This window comes from Molothrus ater, chromosome 4 (assembly GCF_012460135.2).
Source record: "Molothrus ater isolate BHLD 08-10-18 breed brown headed cowbird chromosome 4, BPBGC_Mater_1.1, whole genome shotgun sequence".
NCBI lineage: Eukaryota > Metazoa > Chordata > Aves > Passeriformes > Icteridae > Molothrus > Molothrus ater.
Genome location: NC_050481.2, coordinates 39665595 through 39682372, shown reverse-complemented (window position 1 = coordinate 39682372; position 16778 = coordinate 39665595). Strand labels below are relative to the sequence as shown.

The 16778-nt window shown below is 37.1% G+C and overlaps 1 protein-coding gene across 6 annotated transcripts in view; it reads right to left on the bottom strand.

Moving 5' to 3' along the window:
* TENM3 (teneurin transmembrane protein 3) overlaps positions 1 to 16778 on the bottom strand; it is an 880089-nt gene that overhangs the window by 302913 nt on the left and 560398 nt on the right. For all 6 annotated transcript variants that reach the window (XM_054514645.1, XM_054514646.1, XM_054514647.1 and 3 more), the window contains one exon: positions 9666 to 9968. In XM_054514645.1, the coding sequence (XP_054370620.1) occupies positions 9666 to 9897 (232 nt within the window). In that variant the 5' untranslated portion in view covers positions 9898 to 9968. The remainder of the gene's footprint in view (positions 1 to 9665; positions 9969 to 16778) is intronic.

Below are 16778 nucleotides of genomic sequence, written 5' to 3'. Positions count from 1 at the left end.
TAGACACTATGTAGGGGATACATTTCTCCTACTGAAGCTCTTTATGCAGAGCTCACACTTAGAATAAGGTCACTTGTAAGGAAATGTCTTGAGAGAAAGAATGTGGAAATAAATGTACAGTAGGATAACAAATCTGCTTAAAATGAAAGGATAGAGACTTTTTTTAAAAATAGCAAAACAGATATCTTAGATGCTCTAAAAAACTCTGACAAGGGGTGTACAAACACTGTCTCCAGAAGTCAGAATGTTAGGTGGGTAGAATGCAATTGCACAAAAGAGAGAATGACTAACAGATGTGATACATCCATTCTGTCACACAAACTTCACAATATATTTAGTAAAAGGGAGTTTTCGAAACTGTATGTGCAGAATTCTGTCCACCAGGATGCAAGAAACTGCAGTGAACACTGAACAAGTACTGAGCTTTCCCTTTGCTAACATTATCTTTCTGATTTGCTATAGTATTTTGTTGTTATTACTTCAGCCTTGTTTTTGCTTTTGTGCAAATTATCTGTGAAAATTTAAACCATCCTAATCCACTGAATTATATTTTCCTCCTGTTCTTAATTCCCCTGTTTTTCTTTTCACTCATCACAACCATCTTCCTTGTCACCTTCTAATCTCTTTTTCTTGACCTTTCTGCTCTATTCACTTTTCCATCTTAACCCCCTTTTCTTGTCATTATCTGATTTAGAGTGGAGCTGTAAGATTAATATGAAAGACAGTTGCTTCTCTAATATTTCCAGTAAACCACATAATAACAAAGAGCATTGAAATACATTCAATCTCATCAAGTGTGCATATAATTTTCAAATGCTCATTATTCTCAACAAATATTAATCACAGTTCTCACATTCCTTATGGACTTTTAAAAGCATTTGGGGACATAAGTCATGGTGTTGGTGACTTCTGCAAAGGTTAGTGCCAGATACTGTGAATTCTCTGAGCTCTACTTATTGTGTTACTCTTGATAGAAGAGCTTTTTCTCAAACCCCAGGTCAATTCTTGAGAAAAATTTACACATATATTTGCATATTTGCAGGAAATACAGTATTTCAAACTTGAGACATGTTTTTGCTACTACAGAATCACAAGGAAACATTAATTGAAAAGATAGCCTTGGAAAGTTTTTATTTTCAGATGTAGGGAAGAATTCATGTGTATGAAACACAGTCATCCTCTTGTCACTGGTCTACCAAATGAAGGTTCAAACACACAGACTCTCCTGTGCAGTATGGGAAACTCATAATTTTATTCCCTCTTAGGCCTGAAGTGGTGAGGGATCTACAGTCCTAATCCTCAGACTAGAATATAAGAAGCATTTCTTAAACCAGTACAAGGATAAAGGGCTGTTCATCAAGCCCATCTGAAGTTAGCACAGAGTAAGATTAGAGCCAGCTGAAGATAATTTCACAACTGCACAATTCAAAGCTGCGAAGCAAACGTGTTCCACTAAATGAACTAATAATTTAAACATTATGGTTCCAAATTTGGGGATTTTATATTAAAATCTGATTTTATGACTATGATTATACAATATACAAACTAAATTAGGAGAATCCAACACAGCTGTTCCAATCATGGGCTGCAAGAGGTGAAAAAATAGGATTTGTGGATTTAGAAAAGAAATACAACTCCATGAGTAGCAAAGAACACAACATCTTGATCACAAGCAGAATGACAGTATAGACAGTTTAGGCATCTCTCTTAATCTTTGAATCCTGGGACCAAAATATCAACATTCAAGCAGCCATTTATTACAAAATAAGAATTACAAAAAGCCTAAATTTGATAGATGTGAAGAAAATATGACCCAAGGGTAAGCAATGTAGAGATGATGGATATCCAGTCTGCAAGGAGCCTACAAAGACAGATCTGACAGGTATGAACTGCCACATTAGGGCCAGTACTGTGCTAATGACATGACATACAGCCTGAAATGGGAAAGGAAGGTGAGCAAGAGGGAGGCAGCATGAAGCATGCATGCAAACTGGAGCTCAGGTTTACTGCTATTCCTGCATGCAAGGGGGTGAGAAACTCTACTGTTATTTATGCCTTTCCATGAAGGAAAAGCATATTTGCCACCACAAGTGACCAGATGGACCGGACCCAGAGGGATATGTCTCTCAGGATGGTAGAAAACTCAATTAGTTCTACAGGCTAGGAACTGGTACAAAGTAAAAAGTAAAACCCCAATGTGCCTACTTGAAGCCACCCATACATTTCAGTTTGTGGAACTTCATACAGAAGTATTCCACGTGTATGGGAATTGACTCTTGGATGCATGGAAAGAAAGAAGTGCTCAGACCACTGCTGTAGCTAAATGGAAGCAATAACCCAGAATACTGACCCAAAAGTTTCTGCAGAAATGAAAACCTCTCATTCCCTCTATCTCTCACGCTTCCTGTCACAATGCCCCAAAAGGCTTTCCACTCTGTGAACCCCCATAATAAACGTAGCGTAGCAATGTTTTAATTTAGATGTTCTAGCAAAATGTCCATTATGCTGAAGACATGAAAAGATTTACCACTCAGCAATATTTATGGCACTAAAAAAGAAAAAAAGGCAGAAAAATAAAGCTTGAAGCAAATGTGCTCCTTTGGCTCTGCCATTTCCTCTTTTGGCTTTAATAAGCTCAGTAACACCGAGTACTGGCTCTCAAGCCTGTAAGTTGACACTTTACAAACTAATTTCAAACAGCATCAAGGAACTTTCTGAGAAATTACCCCCATTTTACATCTCTGCTTCACTTTATGCATTTATTTGCCGTCTGATGGAATAAGCAATCACTCACAGCTTGGCCTCCAGCCCTGACTCTCAGCCCTAAGCACTAAATCAACAGGGAGGAGAGACAGGGACTCTTCAGCTTCTTTCATTCCTCTCCTCATCCCATCTCTAACTGCACACTGCTCTACCTTTATCCTCTCTGTAGATGTTAACATATTGAAGTCATCTTTTATAGCCATGCATGGGATCCATTCATCTCCCCAGTCCACTGTTTAGTTTTTATTTTGAACAGAAGCAGCACATACATCTCCGTATATGAGCTATGGAAAGATATAAAAGCACTTACAGACTCTCTACATTATCTTCCTTTCCATGAGGCTGAAAATCCTTGTGAAGGCCTTGGTCACCTTACAAATAATCATTATGATCAAGAACTTAATTCTGCTATTTTGCAACTGGACTAGTTGAAGACAAGGTTTCTGCTCTATGGATTGCAGCATCTGTGTATAACTACCTGAACAAGCACTGTGCTGCCAGTAACCAAGGCTGATTTCTCCCAGGAGAATTACAATTACCCTTTGTCTCTAGGTCTGTAGCTCATCTACAGGCCATGACCCACAAGGGGCCAATTTCACCTCAATGAATACCTTAGAGCATGTGTGCATATCACTGAGCGTGAACTAAATATACTCCTAATCAAATAAAAGTGAAATGTTTTTCTTCATACCACTTTGCAGCTAATAGAATAACTTTAAAAGTCAACATATCCTTATCACCTGGAACCTGAAAACCAATTAACTTCTTATTGTTGCTTTAAGAAGTTACTAGTATAACAATGAGAGATTATAATACTACTTAGCACTTACAGTGCTTTTCATCTTCAAAGCATTTTGCAAACATAGACTAATTAATCTTCCCAAAATGCCTGTGAGGTAGGTAGGTATTATCATTCCTGTATTACACAAGGTAAAAAAGAAAAAAACCACCTCTGGCAGAAGGTTATGTGCTTAGCTCAAGGCCACAAATTTATCCAGAACATACTGACACCGTATGCTGCTTACAGAAGTTACCCACTGAATCAGGCAGACACTGCAGGGGGCCATGTTTCAGCATAACAAAAAAGGATCTGTCATGATGCCAATCAGGACACATCTTGCACTGCAGCCAGGAAGCATAAAACACTAAGTCTAATATCTGCCTTGGATTTTGAGAGACAGCGCTTGTCGTGTCACTGAATGGTAATTAATTTGCTCATTGGGAGATCACAAAGTCACTAATATATTATTTCATGCCTTCATATAAATACCTTGCAAAGCAAGCTGATGCAGTTCTACTGAGAAGCACTCGCCTACCCAATAGGCAAAATTTGCTCATCAATAAAGCCCAGGTAGTGGAAAGCCAAAATGTTCTTAGGTCTCTATCCTTCCACTGCTTCAGACGGGTAAAAGTACTCAGGCCTTAGGTTTAAAAACATGACCATTTAAATCCTTTCATCCTACAGCTGACATTTACAGTGACTAAAAAGATTAAACATTGTACTATCCAAATAACTCATTTTGGGCAGCTAGTATTTAAAGCAATAGATTTTGGAGTCATTTTAGGATAGCAGTTGCAATTAAGATAGCAGTTTCTAAGGTCTTAAAAATGTATCCTTGACAGTATTTAATAACTTATGTAATTAAATAAAATTGTCAAAGCATGTATATCACTGCTTCAGGTCCCTCTTTTCCTGAATGGTGATATTTTTCTAGCACCTAAATCTAATTTTCATGGAATAGCAACTGAACAATAGCTGTGATATAGCCACACACATGAGCCAGACTGCTCATGGCTCTACTTTTTAGCACCCAGGAATGAGCTGCCCAGCATACTATGAAGGAAAAGAAATCTTTTTCTTTACTGATTTGATACTTTCTTTACTGATTTGCCCTCTCTTCTAGCAGCTTCAAGAAGGTATTTAGGGCATTTAATCTAATTTAGGCACTTAAGTATTCCAGAATAGTAAAGATATAAAACTGTGCATAGGAATGGTTTCTCCAGCAAAACTGAAAGGGATAGAATGCAATTAAATTGATCTTGAGACTTGGCTAACAGTGAACTGTTCTGATTGATAAACACAATGAAGTCATTCTCACTGCCATCTAAGACCAAATAACTTTACCTGCAGTCTAAATCATATTTGACTCAAACTTCCAAAAAGTAAAAATTTAACAAAACCTGCACTACCTCCTTAGGTCTTCTAATAGAAAAAGGTGTCCTACAACTCAGTTTTCCAATTTACACAGTTTGCAAACAGTGCTGTGAGGATTTTGTAAGAAAAGATGAACATGCACAAACCTGCACTGAATAATGCCACCCGTGTTTGTGGGTCAGCTTCTGTTCCTGTGCAAAATGTCACTGACATGATACATGGATCCCTCTGTAGGACCACTACACTGTTCTGCAATTACAAAAGTCTTTGAAAGGGAACAATGACTACTTGAGAGGTATTTAATAGCCCCCTCTTCCCTTTAACAGGTATCCAATGGTAAATAAAACACAGTTTTTGCATGCCTGAATTTATTACTAAATTGATACAAAGTTTTTCAGTTATTGTGAGTCCAGGTTTGATTCATGATCTTTTTCAATTATATTAATATTACTAAAGTATTACTTCATTTTTTTTTCCAAATGCAATTTTAAAAATACTGCTTACATTCTGTATTTCCACCATCCTGCCCACCCACACTGTAGTCATGCCACACTTTCAGCTATTTTTCCATAGCAGTCTCCTATGTACTATCACTTTATATCACTTCATACAGGAAGTAGTATAAAATTTCTAAACAAAGCAACTTTTCTCTGTACAACAGAGAAATTCAACTTCATACTGTCAGCTTTAATCTTGAATTGAGTAAGAGACATGGGCATAATGCAATACACAATCGTAGAATCAGTCATAGAATGGTTTGGCTTGGAAGGGACCTTAAAAATCATCTGGTTTCAACCCCTCACCAATGGCTCCAGTCTAACTAAAAGCATTTAGGTTACTGAATTCAATTAAAGAAGTACATTTAAGTCAAGTAGAGAAGCACATTTAAATCAGGCTGCTCTGTATAGCTGGATACTTTGAAGTATATGAAAACAGGTGTCATCTTCTTCTCTAACACATAAGCAGAAGACTACTGTATCACACCTTTAAAGTAAAGTCTTTCATGGAGCTTCAGCCATTGTCAAGCATGAGATTAGGTATCTTCTCAAAGTAATACAAAATTGAGTGTCTTTCTTGAAACTAACTAAAAAGGCTCATGGCCTTCACTTATACGGCTCTCCTGTGAGGTTTATACACAAAGAGAAAATAAATAACTAATTTAAAAGTCTCAAAAATAGTAGGCTAAATAGTCCTCATCTAAAATTTTTAAAACAAAACCAGTTTTGCAACAGGTGAAGGGGCTGAAGAAAAAGAAGAGACTGCACTAGGTCTTATCTCTCATGGATGTTAACTGAAAGCATATTGCCTAGATGTAGTTCCAATTGCCTAAAACAGCTTACTTGCTCTTCTAGTTCTGTCAGTTGCTTTTCAAAAGTAACAAAATAGTCCCCAGTTATATAATATTTTCATGTTTAAATACTTTACAATATGTTTTAGATGCTGAGAATCATAATGACATAATCATTTGAGAATCATAATGACAATCATATTTATTTTTGGGCTCATATTTCTATTTATGTAATTAATCTAAAGCAACAGAAATTCAACTCACGAGGAAAAATATCATTAGACTGGAAGAGACAATTGGAGAATCTCCTCTCCACAAGAAAAGATCTCATGGAATAAAGATACCATAAATAAAGCACACCTATCTCCAATAGCAGTATCCCTTTCTGAATTCCTACCACTGGATTTTGGGAAAGAGGAAGAACAAAACACATGTATTGAAACAACTCAGGAGAAGAGACAGCAAAGTTCTGATTGCCTAGCAGAAAGCTTTCCAGGGCTTTACCCTAAATATTAGGCATAAAAAAACCATACTGACACTTTAAATGTGAGTCAACAGTGCCCTGACAGCCAGGAGGGCCAGCCCTGTCCTTCAGCAGGCCCAGCATGGTCAGCCAGGCAAGGGAAGGATTGTCCTGCACTGCTCTGGGCTGGGGCAGCCTCACCTCCAGGGCTGGGAGCAGTTTGGGTGCCAAAATGTCAGAAAGATGTGAAATGTTGGACAGCATCCAGAGGAGAGCAGTGAGGATGTTGGAGGGCCTTGAGGGGAAGCCGTGTGAGGAGCAGCTGAGGGCGCTTGGTCTGTTCAGTCTGGAGAAGGGGAGACTGAGGGGAGACCTCAGCGCACGCCACAGTTTCCTTGTGAGGGGAAGAGGGGCAGGCACTGATCTCTTCTTCTCTGTGGTGACCAGAGACAGGACACAAGGGAATGGCCTGAAGCTGTGCCAGGAGTGGTTTAAGCTGGGTATGAGGGAAAGGTTTGTCACCCACAGGGTGTTTGGGCACTGGAACAGGCTCCCCAGGGAAGTGGTCACAGCACCAAACCTGACAGAGCTCCAGAAATGTTTGGACAAGACTCTCAAGCACACAGTGTGATGCCTGGGGTGTCCTCCACAAGGCCAGGAGTTGAACTCAGTAAATCCTGATAGGTATCTTCCAACTCAGAAGAGTCCATTATTTTATGATTTTAATTCCTCCACATTTGAGAGACTTGACTCTTGCATAACTGCCGCGGTAACTTTCCAGCTGACACTGGAAATTTCATATTATTGTTTTACACAATCAGGGCAGAAAGGAAACACCGGTCATGATTAATTTTTAAAATTCATTCCTAATTAAAGGTATTTATTAAAGGTTGCCATTTTTATTTACAGAATAATTTCCTGTTGAATTAGGAGGCTGTCAATTACACTGTCAACAAAGCCACAAATCTCATACTATTTCTAGGCAGAGAGGAAAAAAATAACAGGGATGCATCTTTTATATATTATTTATAAACCTTTGAAATGACCTTGAGGACCTTTTGCACAAAATACTCCCAATGCCAGAAGCTGTAAATTCTCAGTCAAAGATGAGGAACACACTACCTGAAAGAAGCCCTTTATTACCTGACCCTATCAAACCTGCAGGTAGTCCCCAAAGGGGCCAAACTGCTCTGCAGTGCAGGAAACCAATAAGCCATACAAAAATAATTGAAAGGACAATGAGGGAAATTAAATGGGCACAGAAGACAGTGCTGAGACCACTGGAAGGTGAAGAGGGTATTATCCATCCTAGACTGCCATTTTAGGCCTATAGACATGGAATTTATTGCATACTGGGTAAGAATCATTAGCTAAATACTGTGTGCTTTTCTGAAGAAAGTGAAAGGGAATAAAAACGAAGCCCCAGTGCACCATCATATGTGACATGCGAGAGCACATAACTTCTTCCAGTTTGTTATTGCTATTTAAAAAAGAATAATATTCTAGTCAGGCAATAGTTTATGAATTCATTAAATAAATGGTGCCTGTTCTGAGATAATTTCATACCTAGTACAAGACAGTGTCTACAGTAGCGATTTAAAAAACTTCCTCTTGATTTTACCTCATTAAAGTAATGATGTCAAGGTGACTAATGACTTAAAAACTAGAAAACAGTGATAACCTGAATTTTCAACACACCACAGAAAAAAAAAAAACGGCAGAAAGTAGAGTAGCAGCAAGCCTCAGTTACATGTGCATAAGAGAAATATTTTTATTTCCCTTGCAAACATTAGTAGGCAAAGAAGTCAACACCATCTGCCCAGTTCTAATTTTAATGTAAAGATATTCTAAATTGAACAGAGAAAAAACATCAATGGAAAAAAATGATTTAGATATTCTAAAATTGAAACTAAGGACTGTCTCACCAGGAGTGAGATTTCTAAATCTACTTTTGTTTCCGCATAAAATAGGAGATAGCCTTAAACAGAAAACTGAGTCATAGGTTCACACAGCTCTTATCCTTTTAGATAGCTGGGCTGAAGTACTCTACACATTTCATAACTTTTTTTTCCTCTTTACATTAAGTAGCTTAGTTGTGTAAATGTAGAAGCATCAATTTCAGACACTACAGTTTTGAATGCAAAAGTTCAGCATAAGTGCTGAACCCTAATTGGAGCCGAGTTTAATCACACAGAATCCCTGGGATCGAAAGGGACCTCTTGGGATCATCTTGTTCAAATCCTGTGCTCAAACACAGTCAGCTACAGTAAGGTGCAAGAGAACCATATTCAGTCAAGTTTTGAGCATCCTGATGGATATTTAGACTTCTCATGTCACTCCAGTCCTGAACTGAAAAACTCAACAGTGAGCTTTAGCAACCTATTACCATCTGGTTATATATCAGAGATAACCACTAAAAAAACCATCCAACACACCCAAATGCACAAATTGTGAACTAATTTACCTCTACTACTCACTGAGCAGTGCTCTTTTACTGCCCTTGTAAGCTAAAAGTAAAAGCACTGAGCTAATGAATTATTTTTATGCTCATCCAGACATACTATGTTTCCCCAAATCTTGGAATAGTCTTCTTGGAACACTTCTATTTATTTTTTCTATTAATTTTTAAACTATTTGCATTTTTAGATATACTGGAATGGCAAACTTTTGGGCAACTATTAATGAGTCAAATAACTGGGGGTTGATTTTTAAATTGTAAGGCCTGAATGCTTCATACTTGACTCTGCAATATAGTCACTGACCCACTGCCCAACACAGGCCATTTCCTTCCTGTGCATCATCTATTATTTATTCCAAAGATGGTACACAATGCTTCTCCATCTTTGTAAAAGATTTAGGGAGCCACGAGGGAAGTGTACTACGTGTGTGGAGTATTACCAAAACTGATGGAACTGGTGAAATAACATTCTCTTCCTGCAGCAAGAATGCCTTGGAACTAATGAATGATACACTCTGAATTCAAACATCTTGCCTACCTTGTCTGGTATACTCATCTGCTTCTCTGTGGACCAAATCTTTTACCCGGTTTCCATACAGCAACCTAGAGGAATCATGATCAAAAGCTTTCAAGGTTTCACTGGAGCTGTAAGACTTCTGAGTAGGCACTCTGCACTCCTCATTTTCTGCAGAAGAGTTTGTATAGCGCCGCTCCTTGTCGCGTCTGCTCTTTGTCAGGGAGCAATAAGGCCTACGTTCCTTCACATCCATACTTCATTCCTTCTCTGCGCACATCAGTCCAGCTTATTGGCAAGTCTTCTCTACATTCAGCTTACATTCACCTATAATAAAATTAGAAAGACAACCACTGATGTGTTACAATGATCTCTAATGGCTGTAATTGATCCCTAACTGTCTGGAACAGAAAGAAAGAAAGAAAGATCTGCTCAGCAGTGGGTCAGAAGCACTTCTGTAAGACTTGCCAGAGCTCCATGCACGAGCTACCCCTATCTAAAACGTTAGCAAAAAAATTCTTGTGAAAAACATCAACACATTATTACTCATTTTTATATAACAGATTAAAAGATCAAAAGCAGAGAGTGATTGGAGCAGAGAACCAACTGGAAAAATAGTAGTTTTTCAGCTTTAGAAATGTGTTAGTTGTCTAAGGTCTATCTGCAGGTAAGCTTTTTTTTTCTTTGTCTGAGAAGCCTGCATGCTTAAATGGCAAATCTGGTTTTCTTCTGCTTGTTGGAAACTTGTGGTATTAATGTTTGGGGTTTTATACTTTTTTGCAGACTTTTAGACTTCTATAATTTCTACTGCAATTGCTATTCCGAGAAAATTATTCTCAGAGAACATGTACACATAATTTCACAGCAAGCTACAAAAATAACACAGGTGATATACAGGAAGGTTTATCCAAGCCAGTGTATTCTATGCAAGCTGTGCTAGAAGGCAAGAAAATATTTGATTTGCAAATGACAGTCAGAAATAGTTTTTTTCCCCCTCAAGTTTTCAAGTAATATTACAGTAAGGATCATATTTCTATTAGTATTTATTTTGCTTTAATATTTAATTCATGTGTTTTCAAAACAAAACTTCTCAGTTTTCAAAACAAGACATCTCAGTTTAATTTCTTGGGTCCTGCAACCTCAACCAAAATATCTACATTTCTGACAGAAAGAAAGACTGGAAATTCTGCTTTTGTTTTATTAAGAGAAGTGCTAAAATAAAGTTAAGAATATAATTTTTATCTTTAAGCAGCTGAGAAAGCCTATGCGTATCACACAGCAACACATATCACAAATCAGCAGCAAACTCCATTTGCACTCTTTTCAGCAAAAATAAGGTTGCTTTACAGCTCTTCACTTATTTAAACACTTAATATCAAACTAATTAGTTGTCACTCCTTAAAATATTTTCAGAGAGCATCAAATTTACTACAGAGCCATAATTCAATAATTATGTGAACAGGAGCCAGTCCTTTATCATTTTGTTTTTCAATTTTCCAAAAAGGTTTTTGAATTTCTTGGCTTATCTGAAGCTCAGTTTAGACTCGAGAATAAAGTTCCAAAGACTTCCATTTAAGGAAACAATCTACTTTTATATTTTCAAATTTAAAGTGGTTAACTGATATTTTTACATGATCAAAAAAAAAAAAATTTTTTACAACACAACAGTTTACCTAATTGATGACAGTTTAGTTGTTTGCATGCCCACACAGCACATCTTTCTAGCTTATATGAAACACTCAGATTTTAAAACATTTTATTTATTAATAAATGGAAGTACTTTACAGGAAAAATCAGTTTACTAGAAATATTATAAACTCTGTGTTTTATTAATATGAAACTGAGCTGTGATGTTTAAAAATCATTATTAACAAATACACATGGGAATTCCTTTGCAGTGCAAAGCCTATCTCCCCTTTCATCTAAGCATGTCAAGACTTTAAAGGGCCACTAATTCCTAGTGTCTCTAAACTGTACCATGGGAAAACTGACACACTATTCATCATCTTGACTGTTCACATCAAAGAAGAAAAAATTTTATTTTTATCCAAGTTTCCAAAATCCTTTATAATGTTAAAAAAAACCAAAAAACCCCAAAACAATAACAAAAAAGCACAACAAAAGCTAAACCAACAACCCAAACTCTTATTTGCACAACACACTATTATATAGCAAGTTAAAATTCTCCAAGATTTAATCTATGGTGTAGCATGAAGAAGTACTGATCTGCTTCCTACAGAAGTCAATGAATTCAATAAAATTTCAGAAAGTAGTTCTCTGGGTTATCCATTGCTTTTCCAGGCAAAGGATGAAAAGGTTAAAAAAAATACAAGCTGTTTAACAGCACCACTTTATGGAGACATTCAGCAGTGATTATCCTGCCAGAGTAATGAGGACTACTGGATTATTTGTGAGCATTTTTGAAAAAAAACCAAAACCCACAAACAAAACAAGCAACAAAACAAACAATAAAACAAACCTTTTAGGTTTTAAGAACCTGATCTTTTTGAATCTAGCATTATACAGATCACCTGTTTACTTTCAGTAGCCTTTAACTTTAAAAATTAATAGTATCTCTCATCAAGTCTTAGGAAACAACATCCTCAGGCTTGTGTCTGAATTTATTTCATCAGTGAATTAATACACATATCTAATAGAAGACAGAATAAAAGCTATCTTAAAGAACTGTCTACAAATAAATGTTCTTTACTGTGATCAGACAACAAGCAGAAAGGGAGAGCACAAACATATTTGCAGAACACAGCAACAAATATCAAAATTAATGTTTAAGTAGGGTAAGTCAGCAGTGACAAGCCAAACAAAAGGAGACCTGCAGACAACTTTACTAAATCTTTACTTTAATCATTGATACATTATGAATCACCCCTTCTTCTTCCCTAGAAAATACTTCTCAATGAGAAAAAAATGAGAGAAATATTTTCAATTATTGAGAAAATTATTTAAATAAAAAGCCAAACTGTCACTTACTGCATCTACTCAGCCTCTTTCTCTGAAAGATCACTACTAAAATACTAACAAGATTTCCCATTCACATCTTCACAGATTCAAATGAGCCACTGCTGCACAGATTTGATCATATTTCCTTTTTTTCTTCTCTTCTGTTTCCTACAACATTAAAGCTGCATCTCAGGGTCTTGGCAGGGATAGACAAATGCACAGCAGCTAATTTACAAAATCAGATTAAAATCTTAAACCAAGGAGAATACATTTATTTTGAGATGTATTATGAAACACTTGCTTTCATCTGCAAAGAGTTTTTGCCCATATGTCAATATTTATGGTCTATCAGGTTGCTTCACCCCAACTAAATGAAGTCATTTACACAGAGCAATATTTACAAAGCTATTGAACTACTAACACACTCACAAAAGGATGTCAGTTCAGCTCTGCTATACACTGCTGCATGTGTTACATTGCAATGCTAACCTGAAACAGCCTGCATGGACTGCAGAAAATAAAAAAAATATTTCACTGGTGCATGCCACTACTTCAAGTTTCTGTGCAATACTTTTGAAAGTATAAAAACTGAGGATGCTCATCTGTGTCACTGAGCATTGGGATCTCCCATGACCTCTGCAGTGATCTCTGCAGTGCTGGAGGCTCCTGGCTGAATTCCACAGGAGGGTGTTCACTGATCACCAGGCTGACATGTCAGCTCTCATACAGTCACGCTCAGCCCACTCCTCTATCGGCTCAGCTGATTGCACACTCAGAATCTACTCTCTCAGTCTCACTCCAAATTTTAAAAACAGCTTGATATCATAAAGAGGAGATGCCCATTTTAAAAATAATACCTATATATTTATTTCAACTTATTTTAGAAGGAGAGAAGAAGCAGAGAAGCAGTTCTTGTTGTTATCAGGTTATTGGGATCAAAGAGCTCACTCCCTTATGAGTCAGGCTACATTGTAGACCTCTGCCCTCATTAACACTTTTAGCACAATATTTAATTACCAAGTCTGATAAGTTATGAGCAATTAATAATTAAAACAAATAAACAATCAAAATCCCTTATTTTACTCTAAGTGTTGTAGAGAAACCAAGTGCAAACACTAAAACTGAGCACAAGGCATGTTCACACATGAGTGTCTAAGCTACCACAGGAGCTTCAATGACTGATGTCTCACACAGACAAAGCTGACTACTAGTGTAGTTTACACTGCATTTAAAATTTACCAGGACAGCCTTTCATCAGTTTCTCTTAGTCATCTACAGCAACATGAAATAAAGTTGACATAGTGAAAATCAAAAAAAAAAAAAAACCACCCAAAAAAAAACCAACCAAAAAACAACCAAAAACCAAATCACAGTTACTTAGCTTTTTTCAATAAAACCCCCTTGGTACTAAGTTCTACACTGCAACACAGAAAAGCAATATTTAAATTAGTAAGATGCAAAAAAGGCATTAAGATCATGCTACAGAGTTATCCAAAACACCCAGGTACAACTTTAGCATGCCTGCAGGCATTTAAAATGTTTCAGAAAATGACTGCATTTCATTCAACACCTTGAACTCTGAGCTCCTCAAAGGGTTGTTGCAGTTTGGCAGCAGAATGGCAATTGTGCCCAAGGTACACAGTGCTCCCTCCCCATCTCTCACTTGGAGAAACTTCTCCCAGCATTAAACATGATTCAATGAACATCAATGTACCTAAGAAGTCTAAATATGCCTCAGTATTTTATGTCCTTTGATATCTAAGAATCTACAGAAGCATGGAAGTGTAAACAGGTAAGAAATAAAATATCTTTGTCACTGATCTGACAAGATAATTGTACAGAAAAGATTATGTCACTGCTTAGGTTCATTTATGGATCTACTATAGTCCCTTTCAACATCTACATCCATTTTAGACATTTCTAAACATACAAAGCAAAACTGAAATTAATTCTAAGAATAATGAGAGTCAATAATATATACAGAGCAGGAATAGAAAATATTCAAAGAAAGGAAAGATAAAATTTGTACATTTCTCTGTTACAGGAGAATAGTGAGAGAGTTTGAAATACAAGGAAGCACAAACTCTCCTCCTCAGTCTCAAAGAGAAGCAGCAGCAAGGAAAGCAGCATGATTTCCCTTCTTCCCTTCCCGAGGCTAGCAAAACTGAGATAGGGAAGGAGCTTACGTATTACATATCACAAACTTCCCTCCCAACATCTCAATCTAAAAACTTAGACATTCCAAAGAATCATAGTATTCCCAGCTGCAGAGACCTACATTATTAGTGAATTATTGTGATTTTTGTTATTAATTACCATTATTACAAATGAAGAGTCATTGATCCTTCCACAGTGACTCCTAGGTGAAAGCACAGCCTGAACACTTGCTGAGATGGGGACCAAATCTGCTTTCATGATTCTACATAAACACAAGCAGTACAAGAACCCTAAGATTTCTGGGAGAAGAAGCAGGCTTGAGCTTCTGTCTGGAATAAGAGCAGAGGATTTTACAGGCTGCAAGCTAAGACAGTGCCTATTCTCAGCATTGACAACAGTTGCTGAAAATAGCATCTAAGTAGTGCTGTTCAACAGATACATGTCTGCAAGTGCCATTACTTTCATTAAATAATAATTTCCTTTGTACCTGTAATTGTTGACCAGGTGAAACGACTGTAAATACTGCATTAGTTACAAATTGCAGTAGGTATAGGTTTTCACAGCCTTTTAACAGCAGAAGAACAAAGCAAGATTCAACTGATACATGTTAACAGGCAGATTAAAAAGCTTAGGTACTATATGCAAAAATTAAGAAAATCTTCTGTCTACAAAAAAAAAAACAACTTCACAATTTGCACAACTAATCACCCATAAAACCTATTACAAACAAATACTAAGAAAAACTCAAAAAGCATAAAAGAGTGATGAAATTTCCACTTCAATGGCTGATAAAGTGAGATATGTCAGAAATCAACTGAGCTGGAAAAATGACACTTTGAAGAGGTGCTTAGGATGATCTGTAGCCATGGTGTGCCATTAGTCAAACTGATGACTCTTAATACATGGACATTTCAGGTCATCATACCTAGAAACTCACTTAATATAAAAAGTCTGTCTTCCAGCATAGAAACTGGAGAGAAGGTATCCCAAGTCAGCCTTCCTAAGGGGGAGTGAAAAACAGATGGCCTGTCAGACAGTTCACAAACTACAATTTAAAAGAAGCCTCCTGAAGTCACTAACTAACCCTACATTTTAGAATCAAATTAAAAACAAACAAAAATTCCCAACAAAAAAAACCCTAACAAAAACATGCATGCAGAAAAAGAGTAATAAGTAAGACAAGCAAAAATTATTTTGTATTTTTCTGCATCAGTCAGAGGAACAGAACACTCATATCTACCATCACAACAGGATGTAATGTTAACATAAGTTATTTTACACAGTCTATCTAAAAATCTTAACTACATTAGAGACAGAATAAACAACAAATAAATGTACTCTATACTCATTACAGAAGTTTCTTGCAATAAGGGTCAGGAAAATCAACAAGATAAAGAGTTCTGCAGCATCCTGGTTAGTCATAAACATTGATGACTGCATAACAATATTGGTGCCATTACTTAAAATTTAAATCCTTGGGAGTTGAGGGAAAGAGGGAAAGAACACCTCATACTTTCCCTCATATGGGCAGAAAGTGATGGGAGTCAAGGGAGCACATCTCAGGATTGCATTTCCTGGGAGGCTATCAGGACATACAGCAGCTACAGCTGAGATGGAGCTACAGCTATTTCTGCATGCCAGGAGCCCCTCCACAGCAAGGCTACAAACCTTAAGACAAAACTGAAAATCACCCCAAGCTGGCCACACAGATGCAGCCTGGGGCTGTGCTGGTTATTAAGTCACCAAGCAGAAACCCCAGAGCTTGAAAGGAGGGAGGGCTGAGACACTGCACCAACTGGAACAGACTTTTCAGAGGAACTCAGTCCAGGGTTATACTGACAGCTCCTGCTCCTCCTTTGGAGGAACTGTCATGAACCCTGATCTTGAGGAGAAGCATCTACCTCTAATTCAGGGAATTTCCATAAAAATTGTTTTATCTCAAGGGCTGAAAGAGCTATGTGAGAAAGGGAAAATGAAGACCAAACGATTCTAATAATACAGTGTGCTCCTTTAGTGAAAAGG